This window comes from Nelumbo nucifera, chromosome 4, assembly GCF_055504915.1.
Source record: "Nelumbo nucifera cultivar China Antique chromosome 4, China Antique-T2T, whole genome shotgun sequence".
NCBI lineage: Eukaryota > Viridiplantae > Streptophyta > Magnoliopsida > Proteales > Nelumbonaceae > Nelumbo > Nelumbo nucifera.
This window is the reverse complement of record NC_142652.1, coordinates 90,904,263-90,923,682: the sequence shown is the minus strand read 5'-3', so window position 1 is coordinate 90,923,682 and position 19,420 is coordinate 90,904,263. Positions and strand designations below refer to the sequence as shown.

Below are 19,420 nucleotides of genomic sequence, written 5' to 3'. Positions count from 1 at the left end.
GGCACCAATGGTTGGCCTCATGACCTTTCGCTATATACTTCCCCGTAATTGCGGGTGCGGGCTGGATATTTTATGGCTGTGTTTGGTTTTACAGGAAGTAAGAAGTAAGAGTGATCCAAAACCAAATTTAGGCTACATTTTGGCTAGAAATGCACCAATAAATACTTATTTGGGCTTTGGAAATAAGCCCGCAAAAAGTGTTTGAGAATAAAAACTTATTTGAGATGCCCAAAATTTGAATATATTTTTAAAGTTATGTTTGATTTGAAGGAAAAAATAATATTTATTTCCTTTCCTTACTTCCTTCAAAGTCAAAGTTCAAACTAAACACAGCCTAGTACTTATTTCCTTTCTGGCTTATCTTAGGCTCTTAGCCCTCCATATCATTTTGAAAATACCTATACTACCCTGTTTAAAATAAGTATTTTTCACTGAAAGGAAAAAATAAGTATTTTTCACTTATATTCTTCAAATAAGCACTCCTAAACTTAACCTTAGCGTAAAGGAAAGGGAAATTAAAGTAATCAATCAACTCATCTCTATTAGACTATTACAAAGGCCACCACCAACCAATTGGTCTTCCTAAATGTTCAAAGTTTTTCGCCCACAGAAAGGATATAATCCTCCCTAGAACACATTCATAGAAAACCAAACCATAAGAAGACTAGCAATTCCGGTCGATGCCAGCCTGCCCACGCCACTGCCTTCTCCCCCTGCGACACACCAGTGATGTAAATTCAACCCAGGGAAGTTCGTCAGCAAAGCACGAAGAAATATCCAAGTTTGACAATGGGTATGATTTGACCTCTTGGGCTTATTCTATTTCTTTATGTTGTTTGTTTTACCATAAATGAAATCCTTGAGTCGAACTCAGAAAGAGACACTCTTAAATGAAAAATGCAGAATGATTCGTTATGCTCAAATGCTTTCAGGGCAAAATGAATAAAAAACCAAAAAAAAAAGCGCTTTCAGGGCATAATGAATCAAAAAGTGCTTTGAGCATTTGGTGCTCAGAAAGAAACACTCCTTAAAAGTGTTTCCTTTTACCAAAGGCCCAAAGTACTTTTTGGCTCATTTTTATAGCTAGAAGAACACTATCAATTCCGATCTGCTCAAGTTTCATCCCTTTGATCCATACAAACATTATAAGTCTGAAGACATAGCTACTAATCTAAACCATCCCAGCAGTTTACCGAAAAGGTACAAAAAATTCAACAATTCACAGACCATTTGACAAAGTGAAAGGAGGTAGCCAAAAATCTGATTGGTTGAGGTAAGTGCATGCAGAAACATTTCAGAAACAGGGGTCGGTATTTGCTAGATGGGTTATCTATAATTTATACCTTTTTAACATCTGAATGTTCAGAGAAACAAAAAATAACAAAAATCAAAGAAGCAGATTCTCAATCTAAGTGGGTCACTAACAAATATCTTCTCTAAATCTAAAATGGGTTTAAACAAAGATTCATACCTGGAGGTGATGGCACAGAAGTAGAAGTAGAAGTTGGAGCTTGCGCTGCAAAAAATAAAAAACATATACATCGTTACTAAAACACTCATCAGATCAGAAACCCTCAAGGCAGATTCCAATTCCAAGCCCAATAGACTCATCACTCAATTCACTCCATCAAAATCTCCTTTTTCAAACCCCTAGTGGGTTTACTAGGTTTTCCCAATATCCAAGCAAAAAACCACATTCATCTGCAACTCCACGACTTGGGTAACAAAAGCAGAATATAGAATTATAGATACACAAAACACAAACCTTTGTTGCAAGCGCTGATGGTGCCGTTGATGCCACAGTACTTAGGAAGCTCAAGGGCTTGAGTGACGTTGCTGACAAAAGCTTTCAAAGAGGGGCTCTTATAGAGATTGCAGAGGCATTCGAGTTGGGTGCTTACGGCGTTCCGAAGAGGTGTGCAGCAGGAATCCGGCGGCTTCGTTGAATTCAAGTACGGTGCGCATGCCACCAGATTCGACGCGCACGACGGTGTATCCTCCCCCTCTACCTCCCTCGCTCCTCCGATCAACAGGATCGCCACCATCACCACCGCCCACATACCCACATCACTCCTCTTACCCTCTGAATCACCCATCTCTCTCTCTCTCTCTCTCTCTCTCTGGTTCACGGGCACCCTCTTCTCTTTTCTATAGTTACTCATTGAACTCAGGCATTTACTTCTCAGTTATCTTCTACACCGGAGAATTTAGGTAGATGCAGAAAGGTGGGTTGAGCCGTAAACAATGAAATTGAGTGTCTGATCATCTGGCTTATTGTCTGGATTTAAATAACCGTTGGATGTCAAAGTGGTGTTTGGCTGCAGATCCAAATTATTCAATTATAAAAAAGATCCGAATTATTCGTTCGCATGCATCAGAAAAAGAAAAAGAAGCGAAACCTAACTGCAAAAGAAAGGAAGGGGATTTTGGTAATTGTCGTTTTCTCAACTCTCAAGGACCATGTCCGGGAAAACCGCCAAAGGTTTTTTCTTGGGGAGTGGGATCCACGTCCACGAGGAGGAATTTTAACTGGGCCTACAACGACATGAGTTGATCCACGTGGTCCGACTGGGCCCAATCCACTTCACACATGGCAGATTAACAAGTTAGGAGCCAGGACGCACAAAGAGGAACGATAGAGTGGGTGGCCCCACTAGGGCCCACTAATACGTCATAAAAATATCGAACTGGTTTATTAATCGCTGATTTTCTATTTTGGTTAACTAAAATCAAATTGGTATTTTTGTTTTTTTTTTAAATATTGAATTAAAATCGAACCGTTTGATTTAGTTAACCAAATTTTTGGTTCGGTTTTGATCAGTTTTTTTCTCACCCTTATTCAACCCGAGGTCTCTCTCTGATTGCCACAGCTTCAGCATAGATAGCAGAAACAATTTTACAAAAACCACATTTACCAAGCGCCTCAACTGAGAAAATTCAACATCTTGATCTGCTCAGATTCCCAATTAGCGGTTCATGCTCTTTAGAACAGAACTTCTTTACATTGGTCGATCTTAAAACTGTTAATGCAAAAGAAAAATCTGTTTCTTTTTTTTCAGTTTATTCAATTTTTAGTTATTAATATGAGGTATAATGTTCCTGTCCATCAAATTGCCAATTGGATTAAACATATTACGCAAGATCGTTTTTTTTGTTAACTCATTACCCTCCATCTATATCAAATGTACAAAACTATTACTTACAGCTAATCCACTGACTTAACCTTAATCACCCTAGAAACTATCCTTATTAGCCTCGGATGGAGATTTGGACTAAAATAAGCTTCAGATTTTGCAAGATTCACCTTCTGACCAGACACCTCTCCATACTGCTCCAGAACCTTCATTATTCTTCCTCCTGCTACACTGGCCTTTGAGAAATATAAGTCATATGCAAAAAAGAGATGAGGTGATAGCAGGACACAATTTGTTCTTTTTAATTCCAGATATCATACCCAGACACTTAATAGTAAGAGATCAAATCTTATAGCACAATAAGAACAGGTAAGTAATGGATCTCTTTGCCTAAGGCCTCTAGAAGGTATATAAACAACTCACTTGGACTACCATTCACAAGAATTTGATATGAGACAGATGAAGTGCCTGCCGTCATAGTTTTTAAAACTGACCTGGTGATCGAATCGATTAGGGATCCAGTTATCGGGTCGAACAGGCCAAACGTTCGATTTTGACAAAAAAAAATAAAAAAAAAATCAAAAATGGTTAAAACTGTTCAAATGTTTTAACTACCCGGTTTAATTGTTCGCTGACCAAAATTAATGGTTTTTGGAGAAAATAGACCTGATCGGTTCCCAATTTTTCTGGTCAGACCGTCCAGTTCGGTCCAATTTTGAAAATCATGCATGCCATGACCCAATCTATGAACTTCCTATCAAACCCCAAACAAAATTAAAAAAAAAAAAATCAGGTTTCCAAATTGTACTATCATGCTGAAAAAATATGATACCAAAAAAATTTACAACCAATCAACGGACATTATAAATTTAATAACCAATCAAACGGGTTTTTATAAAATTCAGAGGCGTTGTGATTGGTTAAAGCCTTCTAGGTATCATATTTTTCCGACATAGTAAATTTTTCCTTACAAAATTGATCTTTCACATCGACCTCGCAACACTTGAGCTGGGAAATCTTCCCATAAATGATGGCATTAATTCTTCAACTGCATGTCAATTAACCGAGTTACATAAAAAATCAACTACCTGCCTGGGAACCAACACTCAATTCCCGAAATATATGTAAATTTTGGCATGTGGGTTAAAGTGTAATTAATTGACAAAATAAATAAAATTCATAAAATAATATCAAAAACTTTTTTTTCATTTTTTAGGAGAGGGTAATTGTGTCTAAAAATTTGAGATTTTCCTCACTAAACCATTACGTTTGGAACGTAATTGATTTTGTAAATTTAAGAAATTTCATTATACATCTTATCAGAATTCCAAAAAAGATGTCTATTCTTTCTTTTCACAATAGATAAATCACTACAGATCAGAGGAGAACTACCCCCAAAATTTAGACTGAGAAATCAGTCATTGGCTTCTCTTTAGTTTTTAGATTTTTATTGGGCTTAACGGAAGAATTAAAATAGTGTACAAGACCTCTGAGAAAAATTGAAATGTAAAAGTTGAATTTCTTGTCTTTTTTTTTATAGATGGGGCGAATTTGTTGTTGGGACCAGAAAATATCCTCCAAGTGAATTTGTCAAAGCTTTCACACGGCAAATGTGGTAAGGAACAGATCAGCCCACAAAAATTGAACTTCAGAACCAGAAGATTAGTAAAAGGGGGAGAATAGATAGTGGGCACGTGACCTCTGTGGGGCTTAACAACTTGTCATCTACCCTCCATCACAATCAATTCATCATGTCTTATAATCAATAGTTCTCATTATGTGGATTACAAAGATACCAGCTTCAGCTTGACTTCCTGTACAAATTGCATAGAGCATGTAATTTCTGATAGAGCTCTGTTCTTTGTGGACGATTTAAAGATGGATTTCAAATGGCCTTGTATGGCTACTATTTTTTTATTACGGCTATTAAATTCAAGGAAAATAGCTTTTCTTGGAAGTTTTTGATGTTGTTCGATTGAGATGTTCCGGGTTTGAGGATACAGTTAGATAATCCTGTTAATTGAATGAAGTCGAGGTGGAAAAATGAAGTCACACACTAGGATCTGCAACCATAGGAGAAGGTCAAAAGTTCGAGGAATTATCTCCAGGTAAGTACTCCAACGCTCAAATCAGTTGAATAAAGAAGAGTGATCGGGCTAAGCGTAGTAGAACAATGATGATCCAAGCAGAAAAGGTAATGCAGAAGTATTCTCATAGTGCATGCTTCCAAAAGTCCTTTTACCTTGAGCAGAGATTACCTACTTATAGTTGGACGCCCGTGTTCTATGCGGATGAGGCTTCCAGGGTTTTAGGAATGAGGTTGCCCGCCAAGGTTTTCAGAATGTCTCATCTTTCACAACGGAGTTAACTTCCTCATCCATGCAGGATACTCCTTGGTCATGATTACCTGTCATGCATGGTGTCGACGTGGCTAGAGAGAGAGGATGGCCGCAGAGGCTGCCAGTGGCATCTTTGGCCAGTTCAACCATAACCCAAACAGTTTTTTGTGTATGATACATCGTTCTATTCATTTTCTTGTTTGCCTTTTTTTAAAAACATCAATCCGTACTAAGGCTGTCAATGGACTCAGAAATTCCAATATCTAATTATGAGAAGTTAACCCCATCCAATTTGATTAAAATCTGAATCTAAGAAAAAAATTATTTATAATTATATAAAATTTATAATTGATAAATTTAATATTTTACATTTATTATACATCTAAATTAAAAATAATTAAGTTATGTTAACTTTTTATTTTTTGTCATTTGAAACACAACAAGATGGTTACATATTAAATTTGAATCAGATCCAAAATCTAACATAATTGGTTGTTGATGCGAATTTAAAGGTTTCATAATTGCATGTGGATGCAGATGCAACTAGATCTTATCCAAATTCAATCTGTTTACAGTCTTACCCCAAACTAAGTATGGGTCAGTATTCTAATGTTTTTATTCATGTATCCTGATAAATCTTGTTTGACCCATTTTTTATGTCGTAAATTTAGGTTATTATTATTTTATTTGATATTTTTTTATATATTTGTTATTTAATTTGAGATTAAATCAAGTTTTATTTCTAAATAATAATTCACTTTATGAATCCTACATTATTTGAAATGAGTTTTGTTTTATTTTTCTTTTTAGTAACCATTAACCTTTTTGAGAGCAATGGTAACTACATTTGAAGCTCATACTTTTTTTTTGGGTAACACACGTCTAATAGAGCTTTGCTCTTTATAGATGATTTAAAGATGGATTTTAGGTAGCCTTAAGGCTACTAATGGCCCATTTGGTTCATGGGAATAGGGGTCTAGAATCGGAATCAGAATGACCCATTCTGATTACAATTGTTTGGTTGGACAGAATTGAAATCCCGTTCCTATTCTAATTTCAGATTATTCTAATTTTATTCTAATTCCTATCTGAACCAAATAGACTATGGGGCTAGATCATTCTAATTCTGGTTCCTGAGCGATTAAAATTCCAATTCCAATTCAGACTATGAATAAAACAGATCCTTACTTCCTATTAAAGCAAACACATCATTTTTTCATATGACTACTAAATTAAGAAAACTTTAGGGTTATTTTGGTTCATAGTCAGAATTGGGATAGAAACCTCTCAGAATTCGAATCAGAGCGGTCCATTTGGTTCATATAAAAATCAGAAAGAAAATTGAAATTAGTTAAAATGGAATTTCATTCACGAGAGAGGGGGAGAGAATGACCAATTGACCACTATCTGAAATGGGAATGTTATTCGGCCAAACATGACTTGTTTGGCGAATCAAACACGATTCGCACAGTTAGAATGGAAATAGTCATTTCCAATTCTGATTCCAGTTAGAATGGAAATAGTCCACTCCAATTCTGATTCCAGTATTCACGCGAATCAAACATGACTTGTTTGAAAACAATAGCTTAAGTTGGAAATTTTGTGCGCGCGCATGATACATCATCTCATTCAATTTGTTGTTTGTAATTTTTTTTTCCTTCTCAAACAACTTGCTTGGCAAAAAGGATGTGCATCGCTTCCGGCACTGTACGTGACTACGTGACCTGAAAACAAGAAAATCTGATGATTGGGCGTTGGCAAAAACAATAGATCGGAAGTTGAACGACATTAGATTTTACCGTTGGGCGTTGGTTATAAACTTATAATTTTGATTTACTTTTTATTTCACTGTTTTACCTGTGTATGAGAAGTAAAATGATGTCATTCCTGCCTCTATAAAAGAGAATGAATGTTGGAAGAAGCTTATCTGTCAACTTGTCTGGGAATGAAACAAGATGGCGTGGTTTCCAATTTATATGAAAGAATTCATTTAAGATTATTACAAAATTTGAATGACCAATGAGTGCAAAGGAAACAAAAAAAGTATACAATTTATTATGGAAGAATATAAATTACTTATAAAAAGTATGAATAAGGGTATAAAATTTTTCTTGACTAAAATGTTCATATTTGTTATTTAGTATATCTCTAATTATATGAAGGTTAAAAACATAATTTCAATTAATGTTTTTCACCTCATTTAATTCTTGTATTTAAGGTATTAATTCTCATTCTCTCTTATTAAATCCCATATTTAAGTTAGTTTAACTAATAAATACTACTAATTAAATTTATGTCTAATGCTTTTAACAATATAAATCCATATATTTTAAAATTAATAAAAAACAAAATCATTCTTTATCCAATTGATGACTAAGCAATTCAACTATTCGAATCAAATTAGCCTATTCATGAAGTCATAGTTAGATAATAAAATTTTTAAATATAAATAAATATAGAAAAATATAAAAATAGGCACACTTATGATTTTTTTATTAATCAAATTAGAAAAAGGAAGTGTAATAAACAAGATTTTTTTAATTGATGATTAAAATGTATATAATCTAAATTGACCAAAAATTAAATTAGTTTCCAATTTAGCAGAAATCAATAGTTCAACTTTTGGGTCAAACCTATTAACCTTTAATGTCATAATTAAATAATAAAAATTAATAAAATATAAAAAGCACAAAAATAAAAAACATTTGGGCACATGTATAATATCATATATTTATAATATTAAAAAAATTGTGTAAAAATAACAATATTATTTTTACATGCATAGAAATAAAAAAAAATATAAAAAAATTGAACACATGTATAACTCCATATTTATATTGCTACTAAAAATATGAATAAGATCGTGGAACTTTCTTTTGCCTAAAATACCAATTTTTTGAATTTAATCCTATTTAATTATGAGGTTTAAAATGTAACTTGAACTACAATTTTCACATCATTCAATTCCCTCTTCAAATATATATATATATATATATATATATATATATATATATATATATAATAAGAAGAAGATAAAACACTACAAAAAGAATTTATCCAAGTAGGTAGGCCTGTCAATGGTACCTAAAACTTTGTTGCCCAATATGAGGTGCTTATGTAATTAGATTCAAATTTTGCAATATGCATCCAATTAATAGTGAAAAACAAAAATATAAAAAATAAAAATTACATGAACTTTATAGAAATTTTGGATAGATTATTTCTATCATTATCATCATCTAGAATTGGCACATGCAAAGCACATACACACTTACTAGTAATTAGAAATAAATAGATGCAAAATTCAAACAATTATAAAAATTGTATATAGATTCTAATTCAGATTTGCGTCAATTGCAAACAAGCTTGAATGGGAAACCATCACATTATGGCATAGGATCGCAGGGGAGTCTTCATCTAGTCCACAGTCTGATTTGATTGGACTCTCGATCCATAGGAGATGGGAAGAGTTGTTATACGTTGTTCATCATCGAAACATGAATCGCTAATACGAAGAGTTAATGGGTGTTTGGCATCGATGTTGTTTTCTAAGAAAACAGCGCCATGTAGGCGGCACATCAGAAAAAACGGTGCTTCAAAAAATGGCATCTTACTTGGTATTGTTTTTCCATAAAAAGCGTTGCTTCAAACCATGCTTTGGAAATCAAGAAAGTGAAGTCTGAAGCAACGCCAAATTTGATGTTTTCTCAAAAAATAGTTCGTTGTTACCAGCGGTGCAATGATGTGGCATCATCTTGGATGTTGAATAATATGACCAAAGCTGAAAACAGTTCTATAGCACTGGTACCAACAAAACCAGTGTTGTTTTTCAGAAAACAACCTATGTGACAACACCGCTTCCAAACAAAAAATAAGCACAGTTTTATCAGAAAACGATGCTTACAACTCACACATGCCCAGCACCGTTTTTATGAGAAAACGGTGTGGTGTTCCCAGTACCTTTGCCAAACACCTATATATTTAATGAATCAAATCTGCATTTAGACATTAATCGAAACTATTACCAAGCTCTGACATGGGCGGAGGAAAAAGAAAAAGAAATTAAAGAATTGAATATCCGGAGTTTGCACTATTAAGGCTCAGTTTGGAAAGAGTACAAATGCAAATATGTACAGTGCAAATACATACAAAATAATACAAAACATGAGGTTTTATACTCTACATATTTGCATTTGTACTCCTTCCAAACTAAGCCTAAGGAGAAGTGGAACTTTCATGGGAGCAAACGGTCAGTGAAGAAAACCAACCACTAGGATTATTTAATTAATTATTAAAAATTATTTGAATTTCAACTCTCAAGGGCAAAATCATGGCTAATAATGTTTTGCTTTGAAATCATCGCCCAATGGACCCAACCTGGGTGAAAGGAAGAAAGCAATTCCAAGCAATGTTTTTAAAACCGAACCGGAAAACTGGGAAGTAGTTGCTATTTTACCCCAAAACCGCTATTTGGCCAAAAACCATTGATTTGGTCAGTAAATTGCTGACCTGGGTGGTCCAATCCAATATTGGACCCATTACGGATGGACTAGGTCCAATCTAATCCAATATTAAGGCCAAGCCTGATCCAATTCAATGTCTTATTGATCCATCCAACGATCCAACACAACACGTCCATTAACAACACCCCTACACCTAACCCGTTCTTAGCATCCAAAATCGTTGATAATGACTGAGACATTGCAGACCACAGCTGTTTGCCTGTCTTTGCACCAAGTGAAGAAGGTTGGAATAATAAGAGGACGATAACCAAAGAAACATTTCTTAGTAAGGAAAGATAATTTTGGTGTATGAATTGGTGGGGTGCGCCAGGCCTGAGCAATAGTGCAACGCCTGGGCGACGCCTGAAGAACCCAGTAGCAAGCTACTTAGATAGATCTTCCCCCTAAAAAAATAAATTTAATATCATGTGGACCGATGGCCCACGTATCAGATATTAAACTGATAAGAACAGATACTACACTTGATCTTAGCCAAAAGGCCGAGAAAGGTATGATCTTCTCTGTTTCTTTTATCACTTTTTATAGTTCATCCTACCTCTTCGACTCCTTTCACCAGCCGATGTGGTACTAAAGCCGAGACAATTATCACCCAATACCTTTGACCTTCCTCGTCTCCCTCCGATCCAACCCTTACTCATTTATGAAACAGCCACCCTGATCGACCACCCTCTTGCCTGTCTTTTTTTCTGAGTATTTTTCTCTCTCAAGATGAACCATAATTATCAATGTTCAAATGCGTACTTGAGAAATTAAGTCCACTGAATCTGTGAAGCCTTTTAACTTGTTCACAACACATGTTCAAACCATCAATTTTCATGGAATAGGAGATCCACAGAATGGACCATTGTCTGTATTTCTGAAACAAACATCAAATGCGGGATTAGAGAAACGAGACAGGTCTGCTTTCTGTCTATGTATAAAAACAGGAAAAATCAAGAGGAGTATGCATTAAACCTGGCTTTGTCTCAAAAACTAACCCATATGATTGAATTTAATAATATATGCAGAAGCAGAAGCAGAAGCAGCAGCAGTAGCAACTATAATTTTCAATGGATTTGGTAAACATCATACATGCAGCAAGGCATCAATGCAGGGCTTCAGCAGCTACAGAAGAATGGTGGTCACTGATCGTGGTTTTAGGAATGTGAAGACTATTCTCATCTTTTTTTATACTCAATCTATTGTGAATATTGTAAATACTAATAGTTAAGGAGATAGTGTATAGCTGGATGGATGGAGAAACCTCTCTCTGAGACACCAGCTATTTATCTTATTTAGCTTTTAGGTAAATGTTAAAATAGAGTATGACAATTGTAAAGACAGAGATCATAATGTGGCCCATTTTGCATGTAAAAAAGAGAATGGACGTACAGACCTTATGAATGTAATGAAGCTTCATTTTGTGAAAGAAACAGAACATAAATAAAGAACGCGTACCCCCCTGCTGCCAAGATAGAAAGTGAAATTTTCAAACCCGGGAATTGGGTAGGGGCCGCGCGAACGCGTACCCCCCTGCTGCCACAAATTATGACGTACACTCTCCCACTTGGGGAGATGTTAGGCGGGCACCCCTCCTCAGTGCAATGGAGGTCACCAACCTAAGTCATGGGCCTTCTTGATCACCCATCGACCCCGTCCAGGTAAGTATGTTTCACCCACCCTCTTTCACTTTATTTATATCCCTTTACTTTCCCCTTTTGTCATTATTTAGGCGATGTGGGAATCTAGCAACTCTGAGGCTAGATATCCGAATGCTTGAAGCTTAATAGCTAATTGTAAAACGAAGATGCACAGCGAACGCATATGAAAACAGGGGAGATCCGGATACATCCTTACTAAGGCTCCACACAAACTCCGTTACCATTCTCCACAGAAACACCATATCCAGCAAATTAATTAATGTAAGCACCATTGGTATAATTGAATGATCTTTAACAAAGCCTGATTCACTGCTTGTGCTAAGATTGAGTTTGACGTTAGAGCATATGATTGGTTAGACCAGGTAAGTATGTTTCATCCTCACCTCATCTGTTTGGTTATCCATCTGGGACATTGGAAGAGAACTGAAAGCAAGAGAGATCTGTTTGGGATTATAATCACTCAATGGGTTTTTTTACCTCAAAACTATCTTCTTTATTTGGGTAAGTACATTTACTCATGTTCTTTAATTTCACAGGTAAATAACATAATGACTGTTTTAGCCCAAAAATCTATTATTAAAAGGGGCAACCTCATCTCATCCAAGTATTGACAACTTTTTCCATGTAAGAAAGATATTTATCCACCTGGGAGATGGACATTACTTAGTTAGATAAGTGACACCCAAAGAAAATAAATTTTCAATGGACCCCACATAAAGAATGCCCCTTTAATAAGATTTTTGAGAACAGGGAACAAAGTTTTAATACATTAATTGTTTCCATTCTTTATAAATTTCTTTCAAATGTCTTAAGTCCACACAAGATACAAGGAATTGGTGCTGGTTTTATTCCTGGTGATTTGGAGGTTGATCTCATTGATGAAGTTATTCACTGAAACATCAGTGAATATACAAAAGGCATTCATAAAAGTAAATAAATTGTCCACATCTACAGCTGTAAGGCAGTCCGGGTTAGGTCAGGTTGGGGTCAACCCAATAACTTTGGGTTGGGTATTCACCTCTTTTTTGCTAAAATGTTCTTGATTTCTTAGCTTTTTAGACTTGAGATTAGTGGATTAAGGTTAACTTACCAACATTATTATATGTAAAAGGGTGTTTTAGGAGTACTACATTTATGCTAAAAGGGCAGCTTGTGCATGAGGCTCCCACCAATGTCAGGTCTGAGGAGGGACAGATGTATACAGCCTTACCCCTGCAGATGCACTGAGGGTTTGTTTCCAAGATTTAAACCCTTAGAAAATTATGTTACAAAGAGGCTTTAGGAGTACTAATTTATGTTACAGTAAAATTCATGCACGCAATAGATCTGTGAACCTATAGACTACAGGTTTCAATGTTGACAAGGTTAAGTGCCCATCGTAACTTGTACTTTCGTAGAATTCTTGCACACTATACTTTGATTGGGTCCTTTGGCTGCAATATAGGCTTAGTTTGGAAAGAGTACAAATACAAATATGTGCAGTACAAATACATACAAAATACAATGTTTTGCACTCTACATATTTGTATTTGTACTCCTTCCAAACTGAGTCATAGGTCCATGAACCTATAGACAACAGTTTATGTCATCCACTAGTTTGGGTCTTTGCTCTTTGGAATTTTAAGGTTTATCCACCAATTACTTTAGTTCCATGTCCAACATCTGTTGCATCAATTAGATGTCTAGTTGGGTCGTTAATTAGGTGCATATTACAGGCTCATTTGATTTTTGATTTATTAAATTTGTTATGTCTGTAATTTCTAGATATCAAGTGATTAAGCTATTGAAACTGCAAAGCTTCTTGCACTGAAGGAAGGTTTATTGGTAAGTTCTCTACCCTTTGATGATAAAAGACCTTCATTTTTCTCTGTTATCTGGAATAAGCAAATCAAATTTCAAAATCTGTATCTGTATGTAGATTTCTCTGGTTCGTGGATTATTTTCCTTTTTAGTTTTCTGATATTAGAGATCATTGATTACAGGTTGGGATATCATCAGGTGCTGCAACTGCTGCTGCACTTAAAATTGCAGAGAGATTTGAAGTTTGTTTTGTAGTTAGCTGCAAAAACAAGATGTATAAGGTTAGCACTTTTCTGCAGCTGTTGGGATTCTATTTGACAACATTTTGGGAGTTGAATGAACTCCATATCTCATATTATTAGAATCTTCAATCATGTTGAATTTTTGTCACAAAAGATCTGCCAAACAGGACTACTCGAGGCAGTCTTGGGAGATCTTTCAGGCCAAACTTTTACTTGTTTGGATGATTGTTGCATTGTTATGAATATCAGTTTTTGAAACCCACAAACACATACAAGTAAGAGAAGAACGAGAAAAAGAAAGGCAGAAATGACAAGAATGAAGAGATCAAGTTTTGTGAATGGAATAATCTGGTCATGCTAATTTAACTAGTTACAATGCCACTTGGAATGACAGGATGTTTCAGATGTGTAGTGTCAGATGATTTGTAAAGCGTCCAAGAAAAAACTATTTGTTTTGGGCATGTTTGAGAGTGCTTAAGTTAAAAAAAAAAAAAAGAGTGTTTATTTGAATAAGCATTTATTTAAATTTGACATCAACTTTTTCAAGTGCTTATTTTAAAAAATAAGCACTTATTCATATTGGGCGTTTGGTAGACTTTCTCTAATAAGCACTTAGATAAGCATTTGTGACTATTTTGTCTTTTATTTTCTTTCAAATTTTCAAATTATATCCTTATGAAAGTACTTTTATTAAGTTACTTTTATGAAAACACTTTTTATAAAGTACTTTTACAAAAGCACTTTTATAAAAATACTTTTATAAAATTCAACTAAGGATAATTTTATATGTGGTATTTTAAAATTCAACTAGGGATAATTTTGAAAGAAAAAAAATAAAAAATAAAAAGTGATAAGCACTTAAAAAAAAAAAAACTGGAAATTTGGGCTTAAAAAATAAGCACTTGTTTCGGGCTTGTTTCCCAATAAGTGCTTAATGGCCCAAATAAATACTTATTTTTATGCACTCACAAACATGGCCTTAATAATCTTGTTTTGAAAGGTTAAGGTATGCAATTGGTTAAAAAGTGACATCACTGAAATAAAACCTTTGAATTAGTATTCCTACTTGTCTAAATTTTAGACATTTCTCGCGAAGCTTATTAACTTCCTATATAGGAAAGAAAAACGTAAGTAGTACTAATTCCCATCAAGAAAATTTAAGTACTACTAATAAATCTCTGATGCATTTTCCCAAAGAAAAATAAAACCTCATTCACATATAGCAAACGGGAGGGGAATTTAGCTTGGTATACAAAATTCACCCCATACCTTACATTTCTGCTGATTCTACATTCCTGTACTATTTTAGTTTCATTTGAAATTTAGATCATCAAACTGTTTCATTTCATTCTTGTTTTCTTCAACCTTATGTTGTCAGAAATGACTCGTTTTGCCGTTATGCAGGTGATTTTCCCCAGATTTGGTGAGCGCTACCTGTCATCTGTGCTGTTCGATTCCATGAGAAAGGAGGCAGAAAGCATGGTTTTTGAGTCATAAGATGTCTCTGAAGTTCAGGAGTTTTATCTGTTTTTTTTCTTGGTTTCCTTGTTGTTATTTGTCTCTTTCGTTATTTGTCCTAATAATTTGAAAGCTTTTTAATGTCGTACAACAGAAGGCAGCTTAGATGGACCTCGAATTGAAAACTTTCTAATGTTTGATAGTTCAGCAAAAAGTTTGATCTATTGAAGTTTATAAAGGCTGCAAGACTTTTGTATTCATGCATTTCGTGTTGCAGTCTGCAGATCAGCAAAAAGTTTGATCTGTGAACAAAAGGGACCCTACATGTCCACTAATCACAAGTCACGAGATGAATTTAAGGCTGCATTGCAGTCTGCAGATGGCGAAGTTGTGTTAGAGCTTCTCAACTGGTTATTTGATCCCATGAGTCATGATCTTAGCTAGTTTTTGTTTTAGCTTTTCTTTTTCAGTAAAAGATGAAGAAACATACATTACATATAACACACACGGGTAACCGCTTCACAACCTCAGAACAAGCTCGATTCTGCAACAAAGTGTGATTTTAAACTTGAGTAGCTATGATACTCTAATATCATCAAAACAAGAAAGCAGATATCGTGTAGAGTTGCAGCATTCCCCTTCTAACCGCTCACAACACTGATTAGAACAGTGAAAGATTTCAACAATGAATTGGTGGGGTGCGCCAGGCCCGTGCAGTAGTGCAACGCATGGGAGACGCACGAGAACCCAGTAGCAAGCTACAGTGGCGGGTCTTCCCCCTAGAAAAATAAATTTAATACCATGTGGACCGATGGCCCACGTATCAGATATTAAACTGATAAGAACAGATACTACACTTGATCTTAGCCAAAAGGCCGAGAAAGGTATGATTTCCTCATTGTCTTCCATCTCTTTTTATAGTCGGCGCTGCCTCTTCAATTCTTTTCAACAGACGATGTGGGATTAAAGTCCTCCTTTCCTTCCCCGCCATTCATTGGTTCATGATCACGCTGGCGTAGTCATTTATGAATCAACTGCCCAACGCCCAGAGATCGTTTGCTCCGACCCACCACTCTCTTGCCTGCTCAAAAAGCTTTCTCCTGAGCTTTTTCAAGGGTCCGACTGTGTTCATCAAAGAATTATCTGGGTTGGCCAGTTCTTCCATAGTTATGCTTAAACAGCCATGTTTGTATATGGTTTTCCAACAGTTTGGACTGTTCAGCCCAGAACTATTCAAGCAACCGGTTCTATTTTCATCTTTGAGTCACTCCTTTGTCAAAAAGAAAAAAAAACCATCGTCCAGATCAAACAGGTCAAGGGTTCCTGGACCAACGGATCATTGATCAAGTCAACTATTTTTTGTCAAAAAATTGTCGTTTAGGTCAAAAACACTGATATATATTGTTCTGATCCAATGAATTGAAATTGCATTTCCGTTTTCCTTTGAATTTTTGCTGGTAGAAAACTCAGAAAGGATCACAACGTGTTGAGATGTAGTCGGCAAAATAGTTAAGATTTTCCTTACATTACCAAAGATGGGATAACACGTGAGACCAAAACTGGGAAAATGGGACTAAGATGTAGCCTCATTAACAAAACAGGGAGTAAAACTTGAAATTAGGAATTGGATAGGGGCCGCGCGAACGCGTACCCCACTGCCACAAATTATGACGCACACTCTCCCACTTGGGGAGATGTTAGGCGGGCACCCCTCCTTTGTGCAATGGAGGTCGCCAACCTAAGCCATGAAACTTCTTGATGACCCATCGACCCCGTCCAGGTAAGTATGTCTTGACTTCCGTTTTTCATTTTATTTATACTCCTCTATTTTCTTCTCTTTTTCTTATTTAGGCGATGTGGGACTCCGTGGCCACTCAAAGTTTAACTCTCAATAGTTTTTAAAGCATCCCGCACGCAACCAGTGGTAAAGTCCGTTTTGCAGTCTGCAAATGGCTAAGTTGTGTGATCCCTTGCGTCATGATCTTAGTTCCTCTTTTAGCCTTTTCTTTTTCCTTTTGGTAAAGATAAATCTAATTTGTAGATAAAAAGGAAAAAAAAAAATAGAGTTGAACAAAGCAGCAGACAGGAAGGCGGGGAGAAAAACCACTCTCCAACCTTCGATTAAGCTCCCACTCACAAATAAAGTGAGCAGTACTACTCCAATGTCTACTAACAAAATGTCCCAGACTATTTGAGGAGACCAAAAAAAGAAGACTTTGAGCAGCTCTGCTCTAATATCATCAAACAACATTTTTATCAGCCACCAGAACCGAGTCCCCTTAAGGCCTTGACAAAAACAGAACCGAGTCCGTTTCCATGCATATATCAACAAATGCTTGAAGCTTTAAGCTTTAAGCTTTAACAGCCAGCTGCAACCCAAGATCGACACCGACCGCCTCTGGAAACAGGGGAGATCATTTTGAATCGTTATCGACATCTGACGTCTGAGAATACATTAGTACAAAGAGAGGTTCTCCACTCCCCACAACGGTTTATCTTTAATCAAAATTCCCACTTCTCAAAATTGATTAACAGTACCTAACTTGACCACACATTATAATTATTCTTGCAGATCAACCCAGAAAATAATCCAAATGATAAAAGATATTAACACTTCCAGAATCAGAAAACACACTTTTTTATGATGAATTGGTGGGATGCGCCGGGCCCTTGCAGTAGTGCAACGCATGGGCGACGCGCGAGGACCCTAGTAGCAAGCTACTGCGGTGGGTCTTCCCCTAGAAAAATAAACTTAATATCATGTGGACCGATGGCCCACGTATCAGATATTAAACTGATAATAACAGATACTACACTTGATCTTAGCCAAAAGGCCGAGAAAGGTATGAATTGTTTAGAGTTTTCCATCACTTTTTATAGTCGGCGCTGCCTCTTCAATTCTTTTCACCAGCTGATGTGGGATTTATTACCTAACTTTTTTAAGTGTTTATTTTTTAAAATAAGCATTTATTTTATATTCAGCATTTGGTAGTATTTTTCTCTAATAATTACTTAAATAAGGATTTGTAACTATTTTGTGCTTCATTTTCTTTTAAATTTTCAAAATATACCTTTTGAAAGCACTTTTAAAATATTAGTTTTTTAAAAACACTTTTATGAAAGTACTTTTACAAAAGCATTTTTATAAAAGTACTTTTTTAAAGTATTTTTATGAAAGTACTTTTATAAAAACACTTATGAGAGTACTTTTATGAAAACACTTTTATAAAAGTGCTTTTACAAAAGCACTTTTATAAAAGCGTTTATGTAAAAGTTCTTTCGTAAAAGTGCTTTTGTAAGGATACTTTCCTAAAAGTGTTTTTGTAAAAGTACTTTCACAAAAGTGTTTTTGTAAAAATACTTTTTATAAAAGTGCTTTTATAAAATTCAACTAGGTATAATTTTATAAGTGGTATTTTAAAATTCAACTAAGGATATTTTTGGAAGAAAAAATTGAATGAGTATTTATTGTATAAGCACTTAAAAAAGGCTGAAAATTTGGGTTTAAAAAATAAGCACTTATTTCGGGCTTATTTCCAAAATACCAATAAGTGCTTAATGGCCCAGATAAGCACTCCCAAACATGGCCTTAGATAATCAATTGAGCAAAACACCAACTTATACTCCTAAGGTATAAACTCTTTAGATGTTAATTTGTCAATGGGTTGGATTAGGTCCGGAAAATGGTAGACCTGACTACAACTTATAAGAAAGTATATCAATCTAGTCCCAACCTAGACCCAAAACCATGTAAATTATTAATCAAGCCTTTTGGCTCTACTTCATTATAATTGGCATCTCAAATTTTACTTGGTAAATTGTAATTTGACAATAAATTTATGTAATAAAACCTAATATGAGAATGAACCTTGTTTTGTTTTTAAATAAAAATAACAATTTTTACCAGGGCAGCAACTTGGCAGGTCTAACTTGAGCTTTTGCATAGATTGGGTCCAAAGTTTAAATATTAGGGATGCATGGGCCTAGGCTGACCCTCAACTTGACCAAAGAATACTCTTACACAATTGAAATATATGCATAAAAAAGGAGGTGAACAACTACAATTGGGGGCCAACCAAGGGGTGGTTAGTTGGAGTGTTAGTTGGTTCACTCTAGCATTGACGTGGAATTGGTTCTTACAACCATCGATTTGGGGAAAGGGGGTTATTAGTGGTGAAAGGAACCAAATATACCAAAAAAAAACACCTAAAATCAAAGAACTAACATGGTAACAAAGGTAAATACAATAGTATCCTATTTATGTAGAGTATAAAAGATATTTTG

The 19,420-nt window shown here is 35.3% G+C and overlaps 1 protein-coding gene, 1 long non-coding RNA gene and 5 other non-coding genes across 8 annotated transcripts; all 7 read right to left on the bottom strand.

The window, feature by feature from the left end:
• Positions 1-515: 515 nt before the first annotated feature.
• Positions 516-2,270, bottom strand: LOC104611618 (non-specific lipid transfer protein GPI-anchored 7-like). The gene is made up of 3 exons (XM_010278757.3): positions 1,766-2,270; positions 1,472-1,516; positions 516-713 (listed from the first exon to the last, which is right to left on the bottom strand). Exons 1-3 carry the CDS (start codon positions 2,160-2,162, stop codon positions 628-630), a joined length of 528 nt encoding a protein of 175 aa, XP_010277059.1. The 5' UTR covers positions 2,163-2,270; the 3' UTR covers positions 516-627.
• Positions 2,271-8,525: 6,255 nt separating this feature from the next.
• LOC109113955 (uncharacterized) lies at positions 8,526-11,626 on the bottom strand. Of its 2 annotated transcripts, none has more exons than XR_016085997.1 (2): positions 10,974-11,626; positions 8,526-10,852 (listed from the first exon to the last, which is right to left on the bottom strand). It is a non-coding gene; the product is annotated as an uncharacterized LOC109113955 (long non-coding RNA). The 2 variants fall into 2 exon arrangements; XR_002022083.2 differs by having other exon boundaries at positions 11,372-11,626.
• On the bottom strand, positions 10,293-10,488 carry LOC148800844 (U2 spliceosomal RNA). The gene has a single exon (XR_016070988.1). It is a non-coding gene; the product is annotated as a U2 spliceosomal RNA (small nuclear RNA).
• On the bottom strand, positions 11,482-11,644 carry LOC148800843 (U1 spliceosomal RNA). The gene has a single exon (XR_016069315.1). It is a non-coding gene; the product is annotated as a U1 spliceosomal RNA (small nuclear RNA).
• A 4,185-nt stretch (positions 11,645-15,829) lies between these two features.
• LOC148800842 (U2 spliceosomal RNA) lies at positions 15,830-16,024 on the bottom strand. The gene has a single exon (XR_016070990.1). It is a non-coding gene; the product is annotated as a U2 spliceosomal RNA (small nuclear RNA).
• Positions 16,025-16,764: 740 nt separating this feature from the next.
• Positions 16,765-16,924, bottom strand: LOC148800841 (U1 spliceosomal RNA). The gene has a single exon (XR_016071257.1). It is a non-coding gene; the product is annotated as a U1 spliceosomal RNA (small nuclear RNA).
• An 864-nt stretch (positions 16,925-17,788) lies between these two features.
• LOC148800840 (U2 spliceosomal RNA) lies at positions 17,789-17,983 on the bottom strand. Its single transcript, XR_016070994.1, has one exon. It is a non-coding gene; the product is annotated as a U2 spliceosomal RNA (small nuclear RNA).
• Positions 17,984-19,420: the final 1,437 nt, after the last annotated feature.